The 21,641-nt window shown below is 40.8% G+C and overlaps 1 protein-coding gene across 1 annotated transcript in view; it reads right to left on the bottom strand.

Annotated features, from left to right (window-relative positions):
* Positions 1–21,641, bottom strand: part of klhdc8b (kelch domain containing 8B) — a 173,426-nt gene that overhangs the window by 38,651 nt on the left and 113,134 nt on the right. Inside the window, exon 3 of the mRNA XM_030734548.1 lies at positions 12,715–12,939. Coding sequence (XP_030590408.1) covers positions 12,715–12,939 — 225 coding nt within the window. The remainder of the gene's footprint in view (positions 1–12,714; positions 12,940–21,641) is intronic.

The raw sequence follows: 21,641 nt of genomic DNA on the forward strand, positions 1-21,641 counted from the left end.
ACAATTTCGAATCGCCAATTAAACTAACCCCACTAAGTGCATGTCTTTGGACTGTGGGAGGAAAACAGAGTACCTTTATTACACAAGCTTTGCGAGACCATGCAAACTCCACACAGAAAGGTCGCGGTGGTGAATTTGAACCCAGGACGTTCTTACAACAGTGCTAACCACCACACCACCATGCTGAACTGATGGGATTCCCAAGTAAACATAATATAGACTAAGGGGCCCAGAAGTGCCCCAGATAAAGGCTTCAACAGAACAGATCACTGGATTAAAATAAAAAGGAGAGACCTAGTACCTGTTGTACTTAGAATAACACTGTGAATGTACATTGAAAGGGTTTTAGAGCAACAAACATGTAAGTTTTTTTTTTTTTTATCTGCTCTGGCTAACTAGTCTACTAAGTAGCTAACCAAGTGTTACTGCCAGGTGCAGCCTTTCATACTGAATTATTTTTGGGGCTCAGGGTAACAGGATGTGTTCTGAAATAAAATTCAACCTGTGTAGTTTTCTCCCCATTGAATCCTGTATCTGAGTTTAGGCTCATGTGCCTTGCTCTTTAAATGCTACCAAGGACAGCTTTATACACATTATTTTATTTAGATCCTGAAAGTATTTTTAATTAAAACTAATTTTTAATACCTGCAATCAAGTATAACTCTAACCTTTGCCTTGCTTGTGTAGTCTAACAAAGTGCTGCTAACACTATTTTATGTGTGGTAGGAGTATGTTTACAGCAGTATGGCTGACCTGATCCTACCCTGTCCTGTATACAGTACACGCTGTTATAGGTAGTATGCTTCAAACTGGAAAAACTTCCAAAACTTGCCAGGAATCATTGTAAAGGTGACAACAGCAGGGACCAAGAAAGACAGAACAGGTCACTCGGGCAACACTAAATTACTACATGATAATAAAACTGAGGTTACCTTTATTATGCCATTGGATGTCACCGATGCACCACTGTACAGGCCTATAAACTCAAAGAAAATTCAAACCAAGTTATTAAAACGCAAGTCAACTGAAACATGCAATTACAGTCATTAAAGGTCCAGAATAACAGTTTTTAAGTATGACTGTAGGGGAGGAGCATTTATCAAAAAAGTTTATGTTCATACTGTCAATTTTCTATTTTTCTGTTAGCATGTCAAAATGGACTGTTTTAAATTCATAAGTCTGGATGGTAAGCTGCAACAGGAATAAAATGGTTGTTCATCCACTGATCATTTTTGGGGCTGTTTCGCTTCCATACGTCTTCTCTCAGACTTGTGGAAAGAAATGTCCAAAATACACATTTAAAGTTTACTCCTAATGACAAATGCACATTGGTGCATTTTTAATGAGATAACATCTCATTTGCATATTTAAACATACATTTGTAAAAAAAAAAAATAATATGCAAGTATTTTCATGGTCTGATTTTATATGCATTTTACATTTCACAATACAAACATCCAAAGTCTTTAACAGTGAACCTAAGACTGGTTTTCACCAAATTCTGTTCAACACACAGCTCCAGTTCTGCTTATCCACTGAGCAGCTTGAATATTTGGATCATTCGTGCTATGAATCCTAATCTTTGAGAATTTGGGGGGGGGGGGGGGGGGGGGGGGGGGGGGGGACTGAAAGATGGGTTGACAGAACATTCCCACTACATGCTATCTACTGGCAGATCAAGGCTCCGACTCCTAACCCTCTAAAGAAGGATGGGCTTGACTGGCACAACATCTCTAGGAAATATTTTTGCAGTAAGGTGGGATTAAGGTTTTGCTGCATGTGTGTGCTCCGAAATCCATATTAACTTTCCTGTAAGTTTGAGCCAAACAACCCTGTATGGGTTTTAAGCTGAAAAAAGAGACAGAAAATATGAAAGCAACTGTGGGACCCGGCTGACATGACAAGATGTGGGAATTTTGGAGCATATTCTTTGATATTTTTAAGCAGAAGGATAGCAGTGGACCCTTCTGATGAGGATATTGTGAAGAAAGAGAACAAAAACGAAGACTCGGCCCAGTGCATTTAATTCAGAAAGTACCGGTCGTCACTTCAGAATAAGAATAGAAATTCTAACTCGTTGACTATTTAGCGCTTCACCCCCCCCCCCCGTAATATTCTAATGAATATTCTACAGTACAACAGCTCCACGATTTAGTGCCAATTGATGGCTCAGTCACACTGGAGTAAAAGTAAGACGGCAACCTCTTTAGGACCATGCAACACCCTCAGGCTCTGGGTGACCACTTTTGATTGCAAGGCAATTGCACAGGTTGCCTGGTGGAAGGCAACCTGTCTCCAAACAATCACAGTCGAACCATCTCATTTATAAATTGCAATCAATCTCAGTCAGTCTGCACAACTCATCTGCAACACACCCCTCTGCAATAAGGGACTCAAATCAGTTGGTTGCCAACTGTTGGAATTCTGGTTATATTAGTGTCTGTGTCAAAGTGCACTTACAGTACATTGATGTCCTGCAGCAACTACGTCACTATTTGTGGAGGGATTTCTGAATTTCTAAGAGGTTCTGGCTGATTGTAAGTAGTTATTATGAATTCATGTTTAATGTGAATTTGTGTGTATCTACACAGCAAGAGATTTGCAATTATTGCCAATTTATTACAGTTAACTGCTGCATTATCACAAACTGATTGCATGTAATGATCAACTTGAACCCATTCGATTGCAAACCAATAGCAGAGTGGTTCTGTTTTATTGCCACTTTATTGTGGTCTCGATGAACCAAAGCCACTTTCCAGATGGCAGCTGACAGTGGTCGCAGACTTGGCCCCCATCTTCAAAACAACCATCTCAAAAGTGATTCACTGCACACAGTCACTATAATTTTGGCCGTGCCACGTTCTCCGACCACTGTTTTCTCTGGTGTTACTGCATTATAAGAAGAAAGGTTAGGCATTCAAACAATTCCTAAGCAGGTATGCAGGCTACCATAATCAATTCCTGCTTAGAAGAACTGAATTGAAAATAATAATAATAACACATTTACAGTTACTGCAACTGAATTTAAACCAAATAAAACTGTTCAACAGTAATTTTGCTTTTGACTGATTTTCCCCTCTTTTCTTAGAGCCATCAGCATCCAACTTTAACATGTAACAGTGCATTGTTCTGCTTCACTCCAGTCAGAATGTTTAATTCATGCACCCAAAAATAATTTCACGTTACAGCTGCTCCAGCCGCTGTATTTTTCTTTTTCAATATTGGGATGTAACTTAATTTTTTGTCTGTTCAGGAATTTGACATTGTAAGCATGAGGACTGCAATAACTTCAGCCCAGTGGGACCAAAGTCGAATGATAAGAGAGGCAAAAAGAAGCAATAAGAATTCAAAGCTAGCAGGAAATAAAATTTTGATAGAACCATAAAAAATAACTTAATTTGTGCAGTTTTTTTCTTCTCATCTAGAGCCACCAATGGAGCAACCTGTCAAAGCAACACTGTACTGAGTAAATAGCTCCTGCAGCTCTCTAATAAGAGCTTCAATAATAAGAGCCACATTAAGAAAATAATAAAATAATGTTTCTCAATGTATATGTCCTCACTTTCGCTTTTAATTATCAGCCCAGTTAAACAGCTGTTCACACAGCAGTGGGACTAAAGACTGCTGAGCACAGGGTCAATTATTCTGGCTGCCTTTTTAAGCAGTCAAACTCGGGCTGCTCCTGAGTAAGTCCCATAACAATAAAAGAAAACAATCATTCTACTTAAGGTAAAATCTATGGGATGCGCTACAACTCACAAAATGTACGCATGTAGTGAAAAAAGTACACAAACACTTGTTTCCATACTATTTTCTCATTCTCTTTTCATTTTTCATACAATATTTTTTTGGGTCGGAATAGCGCATTATCTATCTACATATTGTGAGATTTTTTTTTTTTTTTAAAGCTGCAGTGCTCCTGTATATAAAATATAAAGGAAGCAATTAATCTGAACTGAACAAAGCAATCTGGGAGGTGATTTCTTTATTTCCACCTACTAAAAGCAAGTCTTGAAACTCAGTAGACATCCACACACATCCAGGAACTTATATGGGCAGTTATTGTGAAATGAAATGAATTCTAATGTCCAGTGGTCAGTAAATATTGCATGAATACCTCAACAGTCAAGTGTGATGAATGCCTGCTCCCAGGATGCTACGGAACTCTAAATTCAGGGTACCTTGTACTTTAAAAAGGAACTGGTTTGGCTTTCTGGCTGTGTCCTTGTTTTTAAATGATGATGGATATAAAACTGGCAAAACTTAACACTGGGTGAGACTGTTGTTGTTTTTAAACATGCATGTATAAATAAAGCCAGAATGTCTCCTTGGTCAGGCTTCATACTGCTCTGAACACTGCACAGAAGCCCCGCCCACATACTGTTCAAACTGGCTCTTGGTGAGACACAGGTAGGTCAATCACAGGTAGGTTTGCTTATAAGGAGCCAAAAGCTGCTTGTTTTCCAACAGAAGATGAAATGAGGTGCTTTACCAGTATCAGATAAATAAGGAATATTTTGAACTATTAATCATGCAAAGCTATTGTGTTTGATTACAATGAAAATATAGAGCTGGAAATGGCTGCAATAGGCCCCCATTTAACATAACAAATAGCTTATTTATTTAACTTCAACCAGTTAATTTGGCACATTTCTGATATTCATAGACTTCTTGACCCAAAACAAATCTGTATGCACTTAAAAAGCAGTCGTGTTATCATTTAATCTTGCAGCCAGAGTTATCTGCCTAACTTCTAGAGCTTTAGTATAGTCTACCAAATAGTAATGAATCACTGGCAGTGAACATCCATTAACCCTGCGTGACGCTTTGCTTTTCAGCAGCGCTTAATGCTGACACAGAGAGCATCTGAATGCAAATCACCCTGATTACACCATTTCAGCAACTGTAGAAAAATGAACAGGTAATGAACCTGCTCGGTATTACTTCAGTATTATGACCTCTATTAAAGACCATAATCGCAAACACCTCTCTTTTACACTCACATGTATGATTTTTTTTCCCTCTGAATTAATGTGGACAAATATTCCATTAATCAAACAAACTGCATGGAGCTAAATTGACTTGCAGGTTTAGTCCTCGCTAATGTTTTCCCTGCCTGCCATTCTTCATATGTGCTGTTTTGCTTTGTCAGCACTCCCGGAGGACACCGCGTGTGAATGTTACTGCTGCTATTATTGCTGTTGTTTAGATGGTTACCCTCATCACGTGTGTCTCCACTCCTGTAATCTATCATCTCTACACTTTAATCACGGCAATGGAGACTAATCTCAAGTCATGACAGAGACGCAGTAGAAAACTGGACGCACCCACCGAAACACAAGAGGAATGGACAGAACACACACAAAGCACATACTTGAAAAAACACATGATTTTCAAAATATAAGTCGATACTGCTATGAAATATTCTTCATATGACATTAATACCTACTTTATTCTGGATGTCTAGGTTTTACGTATAATGCATAAAAAGGCTTCAGCAAAATTTGAACATCAAATAAGTATCAAATAGTGCTTATGTTCTGTTTAGGAGTCCATATGCCTGCACCCCCATTGGCCAGTTTACATCAATATAATTACTATATTCACTGTGACCATCCTCGTGGTGCTGCTATCAAGTTGTTAGCCAATGATCATTACCCCAATAAGCAGGGCACAATCATTGGCTAACGACTTGTCAATCAAACCCAATAAAACCTTTTTGAAACTTCGAATGACCAAAATTTACAAAATAGATCAAATGTTCTCTTCAATATGAAGCAAAAAGCATTACCATTTCAAAAACAGATTAGAGCGTGGCCTCATAGCCGAGGCCATTATTCTTCAAACACATTAAACCTGAGAGGATTCAGAGAAGCAAAGAGTGCCATGATTGACAGGGATCAGGGTTAGACTTGCTGGATTTGACACAAATGCGCACACAGGGATTTTTTTCACAAGTGAGCAGCGGTTAAATCCCCCACATATCCACACACCCTGAAACACGTCCCTTCAGCAGCAGTTTCTCCAAAAACTGAAAAAAAGAATAAAAAAAAACAGCACTGTACCTTTCAGCATTGAGGGTGCCTTTACATATGTGCAAGCTGCCAGTTCACTAACCACTGATGCACCCCCACACCATCAGAGATGCAGGCTGTTGAACTGAGCTCTGATAACAAGCCAGATGGTCCCTGTCCTCTTTAGTCCAGCAGTTGCTGCATCCATTTTTTTCTCCAAATTTCTATTTGTCTGACCTCAGAACAGTTTTCCACATTGCCTCAGTCCATTTTAAATGAGAGAGGATGGCAGTGTTTCTGGATCACGTTCACATATGACTTCTTCATCGCATGCTTTAACCTGCATCTGTGGATGGTACGATCAACTGTCTTCACAGACAGTGATTTCTGGAAGTTCCTGAGCCCATGCAGTGATTTCCATGACAGAATCACACCTGTTTTTAATGCACAGAGCGCAATACTGATTTTGGGCCTTGTCCTTTGCGCACAGAGATTTCTCCAGAATCTTTAGATGATATTATGTTCACAGTTTCCCAACATTTTTGGAATTGAGGTTGTACATAGTTTCAAGTCATAGCTGGTTACTAATTCCTTTATGTGGTTTACTCAGTTCATTCAGCCATTAGCAATTACATAAGAATAGAGGACACCATATGTCATTAGTACTCATTTGTGACCTATTTTTTCTCTGTCAACTGTGTCAAAAGATTTTTGTTTTTCATTGATACACTCACTTTGCAAGCCTTGACAGTTTTCTCAGAAACATAAGAGCTCAGTGAAGCTTTTATTTTCAGGCAGGCCAATTATTTTCTCCCAATTAATTTCTTTTTGCTTTCACTAAATAGAATTAAACAGGCCAAAAGAAAAAACAAAAAGTCAGGCACACAGTATTAGCTGTGACTGTCACAGCCTCTTACACACCCATGATAATGTATTCTTTCTGAACCTGGGACATATTAAGGTGACCCATCTGCACATCGGGCTCCTCTGGAGAAAACTTGCCATCAATTTCACTATCAAAGGTTTATCAAAGTAAAGATGCGAATGTTAAGTTAGTGAATAAATGCAAAGAATATTTGACAGATTAGTCACAGCTCAGATCAGCTATAAAGACTTAGAACCTTAGAAATGGATCGCTGTGTGCTTGGCCACAGTTATTTGCTTTCTTTCTGTGTCTTCCCTCATTTCTGTCACTTTCAAAGTCCAAACTCAGCTTTCTTTTCTTTCTGCAGTTCTTAAAGTCACTAAAGCTGAATCAAATCACGACTCATTGCAGCGAAAGCGGCACTAAGGCCATCTATTTATCTATCTAAGACTATGAATCATCACAGTTTGAGTGAGGATATTTTGAGACATTGCATTGCTGTATCTAACAGAATTTAAGCTCTAGGGAACTGACTCAGTCTGAAGCTTCTTGAGATTCAATATACATTTAGACATGTTTCAGTCATGCTGCTTGACACTAACCTTGAAGTGAACACTTATATATTCTTCTTAATGCCCACACCATAAAGAACACATGCCTGCTCCGGGTACTTGCGCACTTCATCTAGATTATTCCCAAAATTTCATCACACGAGGCTCTTAATTTACCATTTTTCTAATAGGAGTGCAAAAAATTAATTATACAGAAAAGGGTTTAATACTTCAGCATGAGTGCTTATGTAACAACATTAACCTCTTCCAATAGTGCTTATTATTGTTGAATTAATCATCTTGCAAGAATTAACACACCTGTGGCATTTACAGCTGCTGCTTGTGCAGAGACACTCTGCAAACTTAAAGTTCTATGTCTAATAAAAACAAAAGTGTACCTATTACACTAATTTGCAGCCCCATACTTTTATTTTTGGAACTGTGAGCCTGAGGTGTATTTGCTCTCACTGACACAGTACAGAACCAAGAGAAGAAATAAAATTGCCTGAAACCAAATGTTTATAGTCTGAAGCCTGAGCTTCTCACTAAGAGGGATTTGCTGCACATATGCTGATATCAGTATTTCAAATTCTGACCATATGAACATCCACTGCCGTAATAGCATTGGCATCAAATAAGAAAAATCAAAGTCGCCCATGTTGGGATCAATCTGAGCCAGTCTGCACACGTGTGCACCTTGTCTGCCACGTTTATTTACAATAGAGGACTTGACTCAACTGGATGCCAGCTGGTTTTATTCTAGTTATATTGTATGAAAGCAAAATTGCCATTTTGCAGTTAAATTGCCATCCTGCAACAACATTGCTATTTGTGGAGGAATTTCTGTTACAGATCGATCACGTTCTGGCTGGACTCTGAATCTGTTTATTGTGAATTTCTCTGTATGTAGACGTCAACAGATTTGTAACAGATTTGCAATTTTTGCCAATTTATCACAGTTAATTGCCGTATTATCACAGATAGATGACATGCCATTGTTAGCGCGACCCCATTCAGTCACAAACTGATAGCAGACTGACTTCATCTTATTGCTGCTTTATTGCCATTTGAACACACCAACATTGCTTTGAGAACAGCAACTCACTGCAAGCAGTGAGCAGATGTCTGTCTTCGAAGCAACCATTTCAAAGACAACAAGATTGCAATAATTTTGGTTGTGCCATAATTTCCAACCACTGTTTTCCTCAGTGTATCCTTATCTGCCAGGAATGTTCTACCATTGTAGTTTTGTCAGTCTGGTAAAATGCATTTATGTACTGAGGAAGCGGTCAGGTGCAAGTGATGCTAGAAAGTACCGTGTTCACACAGATAAGAAATCAGCAGCATGTTGGGGCAAACAAAGGTGTCCACTGGAAAAATCTGGTTTAAATAACAGTGGAGGTCCATGACAACATACAGCAAATCTGTTTTTGGATACATGGACAATTCTTGCTAGTGTTTGGGTCATTGGGATCCTGTTGACAATCAAGAATAAAGATCACGAGCCTTACCTTTTAATTTGCTTAAACAAAAGTGGTAGATCCACTGCACAGCACACTTTTGAGAACCATGGCTCAGAGCTTTGGTTTAGTGAGCCCCTGTTTTAATTTGAAGTCAACTTTCTTCTTTTATTTTAGTTTAAATATGGTATTTGTTAGGTTTTTCTTAAATTTTCTGAACTAATTCTTAATCAAACAATGAATATTTCATATTTCATGCTATATATAAATATATATATTAGGGGTGGGACTTTAACGCGTTAATTTCGATTAATTAATTACAGGGAAATTAACGCATTAAAATTTTTAACGCATTTTAATCGCACTTTGCACCGTGGAACGTTTCTCAGTGCACGAGTTCCCGGCATACAGATTATATTGACGCACAATGTCCAAATTAGGGGCCGCATCCTGCGAAGGACCCGGCCCACGTCTTTCGCAGCCCACAAAGGCCGGAAGTGAGCGGCTAGCCTTCATATCAGCTGCCGTCACCTCTGCTTAGCTCATGTCGCCTAGCAACCGTGAGTGCGAAGCACAGCTGTGTAAAAGCAGCTGTTAAACGGAGAACGAACTTTTTCTCCTTTTTGTGGTTTAATTTTAAATCTTTAATTCAAAATAAGCTGTTAAAACAAGCATAACACATTTAAACATCAAGCTGAGCTAATGATTAATTTCCAACTATAACAAGTGAGACATTAATGTTGAATAAAACTATCCAGTTATGATGCTTAACTTTAATTTCAGGAGTTTATCACAGGAGCACTTCCACCCTTCATTGGTCTGTGTAGTAGACTGGTGGGAAAATGAACAAAATTTTGAAGTTTAAGCTTATGTATATTGATTTATTCATCAACTAAACTTAAATTAATGTTTATCATGTTAAATATTGAAATGCGATTAAAATGCGATTAATTTCGATTAATTAATTACAAAGCTTGTAATTAATTCGATTAATTTTTTTAATCGAGTCTCACCCCTAATATATATATATATATATATATATATATATATATATATATATATATATATATATATATATATATATATATATATATATATATGTATGACAGGTCATATTTCATGCATTCATGCAAATTTCATTCAGTTGTATTATGGCTTACACAATGTGGCTGCTGTAACACTGTCATTTCCCTTTAGGATCAATAAAGGGGACAACTAAAGACCATGTTTCTCACATGATTGAAATGTCACATTTATAAGGGTGTTTATGAATTGCGTGATGACAGCATTTGAATCATCATCTCTCACAGCAAGCAGACAAACAAATCTCCTCTGCTTTATTTATGGAAGAACAGATGACTGATGCAGCTGGCTTCAGAAACTGCAATAAAAGTCTACAAATCAGACAGTCAGTATAACATTGTATTTATACCATAAACTCAAAGCTCAATGTAACCGTAAGAAAAATATGTATAGGTTTATGTCAATATCGCAGCTTAATTTCCACCATTCCACTAGACCACAGTGCTAATCAGGCCTTTGGGTTACTTTAAAGTTAAATTGTTTAACTTAACTTTAAATGCGCTGCACCACTGAGGATATATGAAGTGTCTGCTTTAATAACCAATATGATGTTTTACCCAGCTTTTAACCATCTGCAACTTCAAATGTCTCATTTTGCCTATAACAGACCTAATTACAGCCTAATACTGTATGTGAGGAGGCACACTCTGATTTCATGGTGCTTTAAATGGGATTTGGAGCATATGTTGTAATGCTAGCACAAAATGACTAAATAATAATGTGGGTTAATTAAAGCTTATAGCCCACGTAATCCTAATGCTTCATTCTGTTTTGACTTCTGAGGTATTAATAAGGCATACAGTTAAAAATCACTGACAGATTTATAGCAGCTCAGGGCACCTTTAAGTCCCCGAGGTGTTGTCATCACCCAAGTCAGATTTATTACCCACATTGCATACATGCATTTGTTCAGTTAGTTATGTTTTATGCAGCAACGGTTAAACTGAGTCAATCTTGTCAGCAAAAGCCCCGAGGTAGAAGCATTTGCTCATTTCTTTTCTTGGTCAGGATTCTGCAGCATCATCATCATCATCAGTGAGGATTTGATTTGATTTGATATGACTCAGCTAATACATAATCTTCCCATATTTGGGCTGCATCATATTCTCCATTCAAAGCGCTCCAGGGTGGCACTGCACACACTGAGAAACCCAACTGCTGATTCCATTAAGCTGTTTACAAGGCAGCTTCTCCTTCTTATCTCCAGAAATTATTCAAGCATTGAGGAATTCACACAGCAGACTAACTGGGCTGCTTTGTCTGAATTACTACTGGGTTGGTATATCTGGGACAGCCCTGCAGAGGTTTATGTCATATCTGAAATTTTTTTGGTTTCCGTTGTTGACCACGGCGCTCCTTCCTCCATACTAAACAGTGGCGTCCTCCAGGGGTCTATGCTGGGACTCGTACTTTTTTTTGTTACATGTGCTACCTATTGACCACATCATACAGACATTACATAACATTTCATTCCACTGCTACGCCGATGACATACAGCTGCTCATTACTTTTAGAACCATTTTAAGATTTTACTTCATGGCTTTGCCCCAGAATATATACCAAAACTGTTTCTCCCAACAACAAGTGTGCAGATCCTCAGGCAGAAACCTGTTAATTGTTCCCACTCTTAAGTAACCTAAGGTGGCCTATTTTAACTGATATATAAATTGTTTTTATAATTGCCTCCTGTTGGGGACAACCCGAGGATAAAAAGCAGCTTAGGATTGTGGACATTTGGCCAGCCATCTATCCAGCCACAGTTTAAAATAAGTCATAGAAAGAATGTGAATCTTTCTACCACAACAAACCAGTATCCATAACACCAACTGCACATTAGGTGAGTTTATATAGAGGTGAGTGTCCTGGTTCTGATCAAGTTTTGAAGCACTCCATTCCTGTGTTTATGTTAATTTTAAACAAAATGACACCTCAGTATGTAAGTTGTAGTATTGTGAAGGAAACCAGGTTACTACTGCATGTATACATCATATTCAGACAAGACCCTGTGCACCTTCAGCCAACTGAGGTACCATAACACAAACTGTAGCAGTGAAAAAGAAATCAGGGGGAAACTTGTGTCTCAGATTGTGTAATTCTGTACTTCCACTTGATGTCTTAAATGCACAGACTATCAAGTACAGCTACATTAGGTGCTCTAGAAGTGCCCATATGGTGTATGCAGAAAATGATAACTATGATATTCATAGAAAGCCAGTCAAATTATCCCTTTTATTTATGTAACTTTATTGATTCACTATTATCCTTGTAGAGTTAAATATACTAGCATAGCATGTAAATAGCATGTTACAGATCATTGGTCAGGCGTCCTGCAGTCATGCAGCTTCAGTTAAATAATTTTACACTGCAGGAATATCAGACTAACCAAATGTACCACACGGACCCCATTACTCCAACACTGATTTGGGACTTTAGTTATCTCAACTGCAGAAGGTGCTTTATTTAAAGCAGGCTTGCATTTCTACACTCATCCCCTTTATGAGTATAATTGGTCTCATTTTAGTAACAAGCCTTGTTTCAGTCTATTCCTGTTTCCCCCATTAGTCTTTTTACCCATGTAAAAAAGAGTTTGACAGCATGTGTTTTCATGCCATCAATCTAACCTGTGTAACGGATCACCAGGAAAGCTCCTGCTCCTTCATCTTGTTTATCCTTCCTTGAATCCAAGCTTCAAAATGTCATCTTAAACTCAGAAGTTCCTTCAGGGTTAAATCACAGCTTACCTTGATCCAGATCATACTCCTCTGTTGTGCTGACAAAGTGAGGTCTGGAGTAGAAGTTGTGCGGCCCCGGCTGCTGTAGGCCCCCGAGGCTGAAGAGGCTTCGCTCATTTGAGGCGCAGCAGGAAAAGGCCCTCCGACTGGGGATACAGGGGTAACGTGTCCAGCTCTTCATCTCCAGGTCAAAAGCCTCCAGCGCTGTCACCGGCATCTTTCCCTGGCGACCACCTGCAGGAAAGGGGAGAAAGATGAAATACACTTATGATGATATTAGAGCTAGTGTAAGAGACTGTAGTTCTATTAAAATCTAGAGGATTATGTGAGTGAGGCGCTGGTGTATTATCATTAAGACATGGAATTTGCATATACCTTATAGTAAATTAAATATTTCCAGAAATATTATCATGTCCGTGAAAAAAAAAAAAAAACAAGGACAAATACAAATTTTCTGCGTGACACTGCCTGTCCCTGTTTCCATTTCCTGATTTATTGCTTTTTAATCCCCAGCACCTGTCACATAGTTTCATTGGCATTTATGTTGAAATCTAGCGAGTGTGCAGACCTGCACTGGGACCACATTTCATTTTGGTCTGAAAGCAGAGAACAGCAGCAGGGAGCACCCCTGGGACACTTATGAGTTGTTTACTTCCACAAATCATAAGTTAACCTTGTAAAATACAACTACAAGGGGAAGGCAAGCTGTGTGAGTTAGAGAGAGCGTGGAGTGGACAGTAAAAGCTTGAATGATGGAATCAGGGTATGAGAGGCTGAAAGCAGTGCAGGACAGTGAGGGTCAGGGGTGAGCGACAAATGGAGAGGTAGGCAGGGTAGAAAGCAGGGGTAAACATCAAGAATATGAGACAGAGACAGAGATATTGTAGAAAGAGGTAACAGAGAGAGGAGAACAAAATGTGGAGGAGTGAAAAAAGAAAGTGGAAGAGGGTCAGCTGGAGTGGGCAGGGTGGCAAAGAGATCGATAGCAGTAGCGAGACAAAGAGTCGAACTGAGTGGGAAGCATTAGATGTGAGAAAAAGTGGAGATTTCATGCAAAAGAATCTGCTGATTGCAGTAGAATATACTGTGTACAGTATGAGTTTTTGTGAGACTACATAGTTCATATTTGGTTTTAGTGTTGCTACAATACTCCACAGCCACAGACTGATATTTTAGAAAACTGCTGGACCAACGGCAGTGTGAAAGGACACTGATTTTGTTCAAAGCTTCATGTAATCACTGGCCTGAGCCGGACTCTAAAACAAATTCATTTCAGCACCAATAAGCCATCTGTATAATCTACAGATAGAAAGATAGAAAGGCAACAAGACCCATTTTGGATGGGGATATCCTCCCACGATTAATGAAAATATCAAATAAATGTAGTCAGGATATCATTACAGCCCCATTTCATAATAGAAAACCCTTCAACAGACATCTTATTACCTTCTGCAAAACTATTTTGCCCTGATTTGGAGACCTAGCCCTAAACTTTTATCCAAATGCTTTCAGTCACCCCTGAGTTAGAAAAGATATAATCAATGTCCCAGCAAAAATGTGATTTTAATATTAACTATAGTCATTAAATCAAAACAATTTTAAGCATGCTGTAAGAGATTAATATTCTTTACCATTTCTACAAAACCTTTTTGGTAATCACATCCCCGAACAAACACAAGAACCTCCATGGTTTTTCCATTGTTTACCATGGTTACCACCATGGTAAACAAATTAGAGAAAGTACTTAGTGTTTTTCTTTTTAGTGTTTTTAATTCACTCACTGATCCTCGCTGTAATGTAAACCAAGCGAAGGTCTGTCCTGCACTGTGCGAAAACTTTAAGAAATTTTTTGTGGAAAAAATTTCTTAAAGGGCAGAAATTTTTTTTTTGTGGAAAAAATTTCTGCCCTCAGGCCTTCATCACCTCAGGCTGAAACAGACTCATCTGCACCTCCTCCCAGCAGAGCTGTCTTTGAGCAGTTTGAGCCTGTCACACTCTCCACACTAAAGGAGGTGATTCACAATATGAGACCTGTAAACTCTCCCACAGACTGTGTTCCGTCTCGCCTTTTTAAAGAGGCTTTTGATTCAGTGGGACCAACTATCCTCGCTCTGATTAACAGTGCGCTTGCATCTGGTTGTGTTCCAGCTGCCTTTAAACATGCAGTTGTACAGCCTCTAATCAAGAAGAAGAACCTTGACCCTGATGTTCTTTCAAATTACAGACCAATTTCTAAATTACCATTTTTATCCAAGGTTCTTGAAAAAGTTGTTTTTAAGCAACTTCAAGCATTTTTAAGTGAACATGGAATGTGGGAAAAGTTTCAGTCAGGCTTTAGAATGCGTCACAGCACAGAGACGGCTCTTTTAAGAGTTTTTAACGATCTGCTTTTAACTGTGGACTCTGGTAGTCCTGCAGTTTTAGTACTTCTAGATCTGTCAGCTGCCTTTGACACTGTGGACCACGAGATCCTTCTATCCCGCCTAGAACATGAAATTGGCATTAAAGGCACGGTTCTGACTTGGTTCAGATCTTATCTTACTGATAGAAGTTTCTCTGTCCATCTAGGAGACTGTTTTTCTACCACAGCAAAGCTTTCTTGTGGAGTGCCTCAGGGGTCCATTCTGGGCCCAATTCTTTTCTCATTGTATATGTTGCCTCTAGGGTCGATTTTTAGGAAACATAATATTTGTTTCCACTGTTTTGCTGACGACATCCAGGTGTATATGCCCATCAAACTGAACAGCAGAGATCCATGGGAACCCCTGCTGAACTGTCTAAGTGACATCAAGTCCTGGATGAGAAACAATTTCCTAAATCTTAATGAAAGCAAAACCGAGGTCATATGCTTTGGTAAATTTGACCCCTCAAGCTACTCCTCTTGCACTCCGAGTCATTTGGCTCCTCACTGTCGTGATGCTGTGAAAAATCTGGGTGTCATTTTAGATAGTAGTTTTAAAATGGAGAAGCAAGTAAGTGCTGTTACCAAAATCAGTTTTTACCAACTCAGAGTCATTGCCAAGGTAAAACCTTATCTCCCACAGCAGGACCTGGAAAAAGTTATTCATGCTTTTATTACTTCCCGCCTGGACTACTGTAATTCTCTGTACTTTGGCATAGATCAATCATCTGTGCGCCGCCTGCAGGTAGTCCAGAATGCGGCAGCTCGTCTTTTAACCGGTTTAAAAAAGCATGAACACATTACCCCAGTCCTGTCATCCCTTCACTGGCTCCCTGTCCGTTTTAGAATCGATTTTAAGATTTTATTGCTTACTTTTAAAGCCTTAAACGGACTGGCACCTTTGTATCTGTCTGAGCTGCTTCACTGTCACACCCCTGTAAGAGCTCTGAGGTCATCGAACCAGCTGCTCTTACAGAGGCCTAAAACTAGACTAAAACAGAGAGGTGATCGAGCTTTTGCAGCAGCAGCACCAAAGCTATGGAACGATCTACCTCTCCATATCCACACAGCTCAGACGATACACACATTTAAATCTCTATTAAAAACACATTTCTTTTCCTTGGCATTTGGCTGCAGTGCTACCTCCTTTTAGATGATTGTTTTATGGTATTTTATGGTACTTGTTTTAAACGTTTTAATTTTTAATTTTCTTATGTTATTTATTGTTCTTAATGTTTTTATTTATTTATTTTTATTTTATTATTTTATTTATTTATTTATATATTTTTATTTTTATTTAGTATAGTCCTTGGGGTTACAGATCTTGTACAGCACTTTGGTCAACGTCGTTGTTTTAAATGTGCTTTATAAATAAACTTGACTTGACTTGACTTGACTTGACTTACTGCACTCTTTTTACAAGAGTGTACGCCACATAATGGCTTTATATATATATGGCAATAATATGATGTATTCACATCATATTATACTTGTGTGTACAAGAATATTACTACATAATGCATAATAGATAATATTACTACATAAACTCATACTACATAATCCAAATTTCCAGCTAAATTTCTCTTTAGCTGGAAATTTGGGGTTCCCCAGTTTCTCCATTTTAGTCAATAATGGTCAAGTAGGTATAGCCAATCACACAGCACAATATGATCACATGATTAGGCTAAGCGTTAGCAGCCTGAAATCCTCCATGCTGTCAGATAAATCCAACCAAAGTGTACAAAGGGTACTAAACATCCAGGAATATCAATACTGTGTAGTACATCATTGAAGAGTAAGGAACACAAATTTCATGGCTTTACTCCTTGTGGTTTTGGAGTCTATAGACTGGAAAGGTAAAACCTCACGGACAGGCAGATGGCCGATATGATGAGAATATTCTCTTACTTTATTATGCATGGGAGAATAATAAAAAATCCAGTAAAATCCATTAGTGATTGGCCACTTTCTCTGTCATATGTTGAGTAAATGTAACAGACCTCCATAGCTAAAGGCAAACAGATGCCAGTGCCTACAGTGCTGTCATAGATGGGGGCCACGAGAGCTTCTAAGAAGTGAAGCCAAAATATGCCCCCCCCGTGCTGACTGCACCATGTATAAGTCATAAACTTCACACCCTTAATCTTAGCCAATTTCACCAGACCAACATGTAATAAATCTTTATTTTATTATTAATATTTTTCCAGTGTTTTGTTTTATTAATAAATTATTTATTAATAAATAATTATTTAAAAGCCAAGATGGCGCCGGTGAGGTCAGCAGCCGTCGTACCTGCTCCTACGCTTTGTTTGTATATATTAGGTTTAGCTCTAATTCTGGACTTTATAATTCCGCCTGCTCTGTGTCATATCACGTATGACAGACAGACTCTTTTTAATATCAGAATACAGCACTCTGGCTGTATTCTGACACCTTTTTCTCCCGACCCAACTTGGCCTCGGGAGATACTGCGTTTCCAGTGGGCCAGCTCAAACAAAGGACGCGGAGCACCCAGGTCACGGACAAGGCCCCGAGGGAAAAGAGCCGGCGTAAGAGAGAGGCTGAGGCGCAGAGCGCACCAAACGCCACTGCCGAGCATCCTGTTGGCTAATGTCCAGTCACTGGATAACAAGCTGGACGAACTCAGGGCCAGGATACAGTTTCAGAGGGACATAAGGGACTGCAACATCATCTGTCTCACGGAGACATGGCTGACCCCCCCTCATACCGGACCACGCCGTACAGCCGTCGGAGTTCTTCAGTGTTCATCGCACGGACAGAACGAGTGAGTCTGGAAAATCAAGAGGAGGAGGTGTGTGCCTAATGATTAATAACAACTGGTGTGACAGTAGGAATGTTGTCCCTCTGAAACAATCATGTTCACCTAACCTGGAGCTCCTAACCCTGAAATGCCGCCCCCACTACCTGCCCCACGAGTTCACTTCGGTCATCTTCAGCGCCGTCTATATTCCACCTCAGGCGGACACAAACACTGCACTATCCGAGCTACATGAGGCGATTTCCACCTATCAGGCTAACCAGCGTGATGCGGCTCTCATCGTAGCCGGGGACTTTAACAGTGCAAACTTGAAAAAGCTGATACCGGAATTGATTCAACACATCGACTGCCCCACCAGAGGAGAGAGGACCCTAGACCACTGCTATTCTCCATTCAAAGATGGCTACAAAGCAAAGCCTCTTCTGCCTTTTGGGAAGTCTGACCACATCGCTGTCCTTCTCATGCCGAAATACAAACAACGGCTCAGGCAGGAACCCCCTGCTGTGAGAGAAGTGACACGGTGGTCTGATCAAACAGAGGCCGCTCTGCAGGGTGCGTTGGATTCAACCGACTGGGACATGTTTCGCAGCAGCGCGGGCGGAGACATCGAGGAGTTTACGGAAACTGTTGTGGGATTTATTGGGAAAGTTGTTGATGACACTTCACTTAGGAGGACCATCAGGACTTTTCCCAACCAGAAGCCGTGGGTGGATAAATCTGTCCGCGACGCCCTGAGGTCCCGCACCGTTGCCTACAACTCCGGCCTCGCCTCTGGGAACATGGAGGACTACAAGGTTGCATCATACAACGTCCGCAGAGCGGTGAAAGAGGCTAAACATCGCTACGGCCGCAGACTGGAACAGCAACTACAACAGTCTGACCCCAGGGGACTGTGGCAGGGACTACGCACCATCACGGACTACAAAGCACCACACACACACCCGGTGAGTGCCGATGCTTCTCTAGCTGATGAACTCAACATCTTCTTTGCGCGCTTTGAGTCGGGAAGCCGACAGCCCGCTGCGCTCCCGGCCGGAGGGGTGGAGACACTCACTGTGACGGAGCGCGACGTGAGGAGGGCGTTTAGACGTGTAAACACCAGGAAAGCGGCTGGACCAGACGGTATTAGTGGACGTGTCCTTAAGACCTGCGCTGACCAGCTGGCACCTGTGTTTACACTGATATTCAACCTCTCACTGAAACTGTGTGTGATTCCCACCTGCTTTAAAAAGTCCATCATAGTCCCTGTCCCAAAGAAACCACACCCCAGCAGCCCCAATGACTTCAGGCCCATAGCGCTCACCTCTGTGGTGATGAAGTGTTTTGAGAGACTCATCAAGACATTCATCACCTCCTCACTGCCCACCACCCTCGACCCACTACAGTTTGCATACCGGCCAGACAGATCCACAGATGACGCCATATCCTTCCTCCTCCACAAGACCCTTTCACACATAGACACTGGTAAGGGGAACTATGTGAGAGTGCTCTTTGTAGATTACAGCTCAGCATTCAACACCATAGTTCCCTCCAGGCTGGTCTCTAAGCTGCTGGACCTGGGCCTGGGCCCATCCCTGTGCAGGTGGGTTCACAGCTTCCTGACCAGCAGACCACAGGTGGTACGAGTGGGTCACCTCACCTCATCCTCCCTCACCCTCAACACTGGATCCCCCCAAGGCTGTGTGCTCAGCCCTCTGCTGTACTCACTGTACACCCATGACCGCCAGGCCACGTCAGAGTCCAACATCATCATCAAGTTTGCTGACGACACTGCTGTTGTGGGACTAATCTCTCACAATGAGGAGACAGCCTACAGGAGAGAGGTCTGCCGCCTGGAGAACTGGTGCCAGGAGAACCACCTCCTGCTCAACGTCAGCAAAACGAAGGAACTGATCGTGGACTTCAGCAGGAAGCAGCAGAGGGACTACCATCCACTTGTCATCAGTGGTGCTGAGGTGGAAAGAGTGGACACTTTCAAATACCTGGGAGTGACCATCTCACAGGACCTGTCCTGGACTCATCACATAAACATCACTGTGAAGAAGGCCAGACAGCGTCTCTACCTCCTCAGGCGGCTGAGAGACTTCAAGCTCCCACTCAAGGTGCTCAGGAACTTTTACACCTGCACCATCGAGAGCATCATGCGTGGGAGCATCACCACCTGGATGGGAAACTGCACCAAGCAGGACTTCATGGCCCTAAAAAGGGTGGTTCGTTCAGCTGAACGGACCATCAGAACCACCCTCCCCAACCTGCAGGACATTTACACCAAGCAGTGCAGGCTGAGGGCCATGAAGATCCTAAAACAGCCCAGCCACCCCGGACACTCTCTCTTCACCCTGCTCCCATCAGGCCGGCGTTACCGCTGCCTGAGGACTAAGACTGAAAGGTTGAAGAAGAGTTTTTACCCACAAGCCATCCGTCTGCTCAACTCTGAGCCCTAACTGGACCATTATTGCACAATGTAAATATTATAATTTATAAAAGTGTGTATAGTGTATAGTATATAGAGTATAGTGTATAGTGTGAATTACTTTTTTTTTTTTTATTCTTCTTATTTATATGTGTGTGTATATATGGTTGCAGGTACAAAATACATTTCACTGTGCATTGTACTGTGTATAACTGTGCATGTGACAAATAAACACTATCTTAAATCTTAAATCTTATGGTTAGGTGTTTTCCTGAACAGCTTGTTTTTAGCTTGCTTTTTGATAAGCGACTTGGTGCTTAACTGTTATGACTGGCAGCTGTGAACATAGTAATATTATAGAAAAATGCAAACCAAGACAGAAGAAACACCTTTTCAGCTATGTTATGAGTGTTGCTGTTACATAGTTAGTCCACCAGAGGGCACTCTGCAACTTCCCTGTTGGCAATGCATGTGTCTGAAACGCAAACAAATCTAACAACGATGTGATCCGAGCAGAGTTGGGCGGAGCATAAATGAGTAAAGACAACACATTATAAATGTTAGGGAAAGCTGTTTGTTCCATGTGTCTAAAAAAAACCCCATATAATTATCTTCACAATGCACAAAGGTTCCAGCCGAAGTCCAGCACCCTGAGGCTCTACAACCAGCAGAAATAGAGGGTGAGAAATAGTGACTGTCAGAGCCACAATCCAGGATGAAACATGGAGCATCTGCAAATACATCAGGAAGATGGCCTCCTGAGATGAGCTGCTCCATGAGTGCCTCAGGCAGCTAAAGACAGACAGTGATGAGGAACAGGAAGAGGAACTGTCATGGAGGGCCAAGTATGGGATGTACCATTGACAGACAGAGGAAGTGGCTGACATCAAGAAATCCTAGGACAGCACAGAGATTCTGATCATGGCAGCACCAGATCCACAGAGGCAGGAGTCTACCACAGCTGCCAAGACCCAAGCTGTAGACTTTGCAAAGGTGCCTCAGAGACTATTCACTACATAGTAGCAAGATGACCATGTACGCTGAGAGGCACATCTGTGCCACATATTGACTAGAGGTCCCCAAGTCCCGATGGGAGAAACAACCAATTGTGGCTGAGAACAACGGGGCTAAGATTCTGTGAGACTTTGAGGCTCATGGAACAGCTGGAGCAGATGTGGAAGGTACAGTCCAAAGTGGTCCCAGTGGTAATGGGAGTATTAGGAGTTATAACCCCAAAACTGGAAGAGTGGTTCCAGCAGATTCCAGGCAGAATATCATAGGTCTTTGTCCAGAACAGTGCAGTCCTAGGAACAGTTAAGATGCTGCGCAGAACCCTCAAACTC

This window comes from Archocentrus centrarchus, chromosome 7 (assembly GCF_007364275.1).
Source record: "Archocentrus centrarchus isolate MPI-CPG fArcCen1 chromosome 7, fArcCen1, whole genome shotgun sequence".
Classification (NCBI taxonomy): Eukaryota; Metazoa; Chordata; class Actinopteri; order Cichliformes; family Cichlidae; genus Archocentrus; species Archocentrus centrarchus.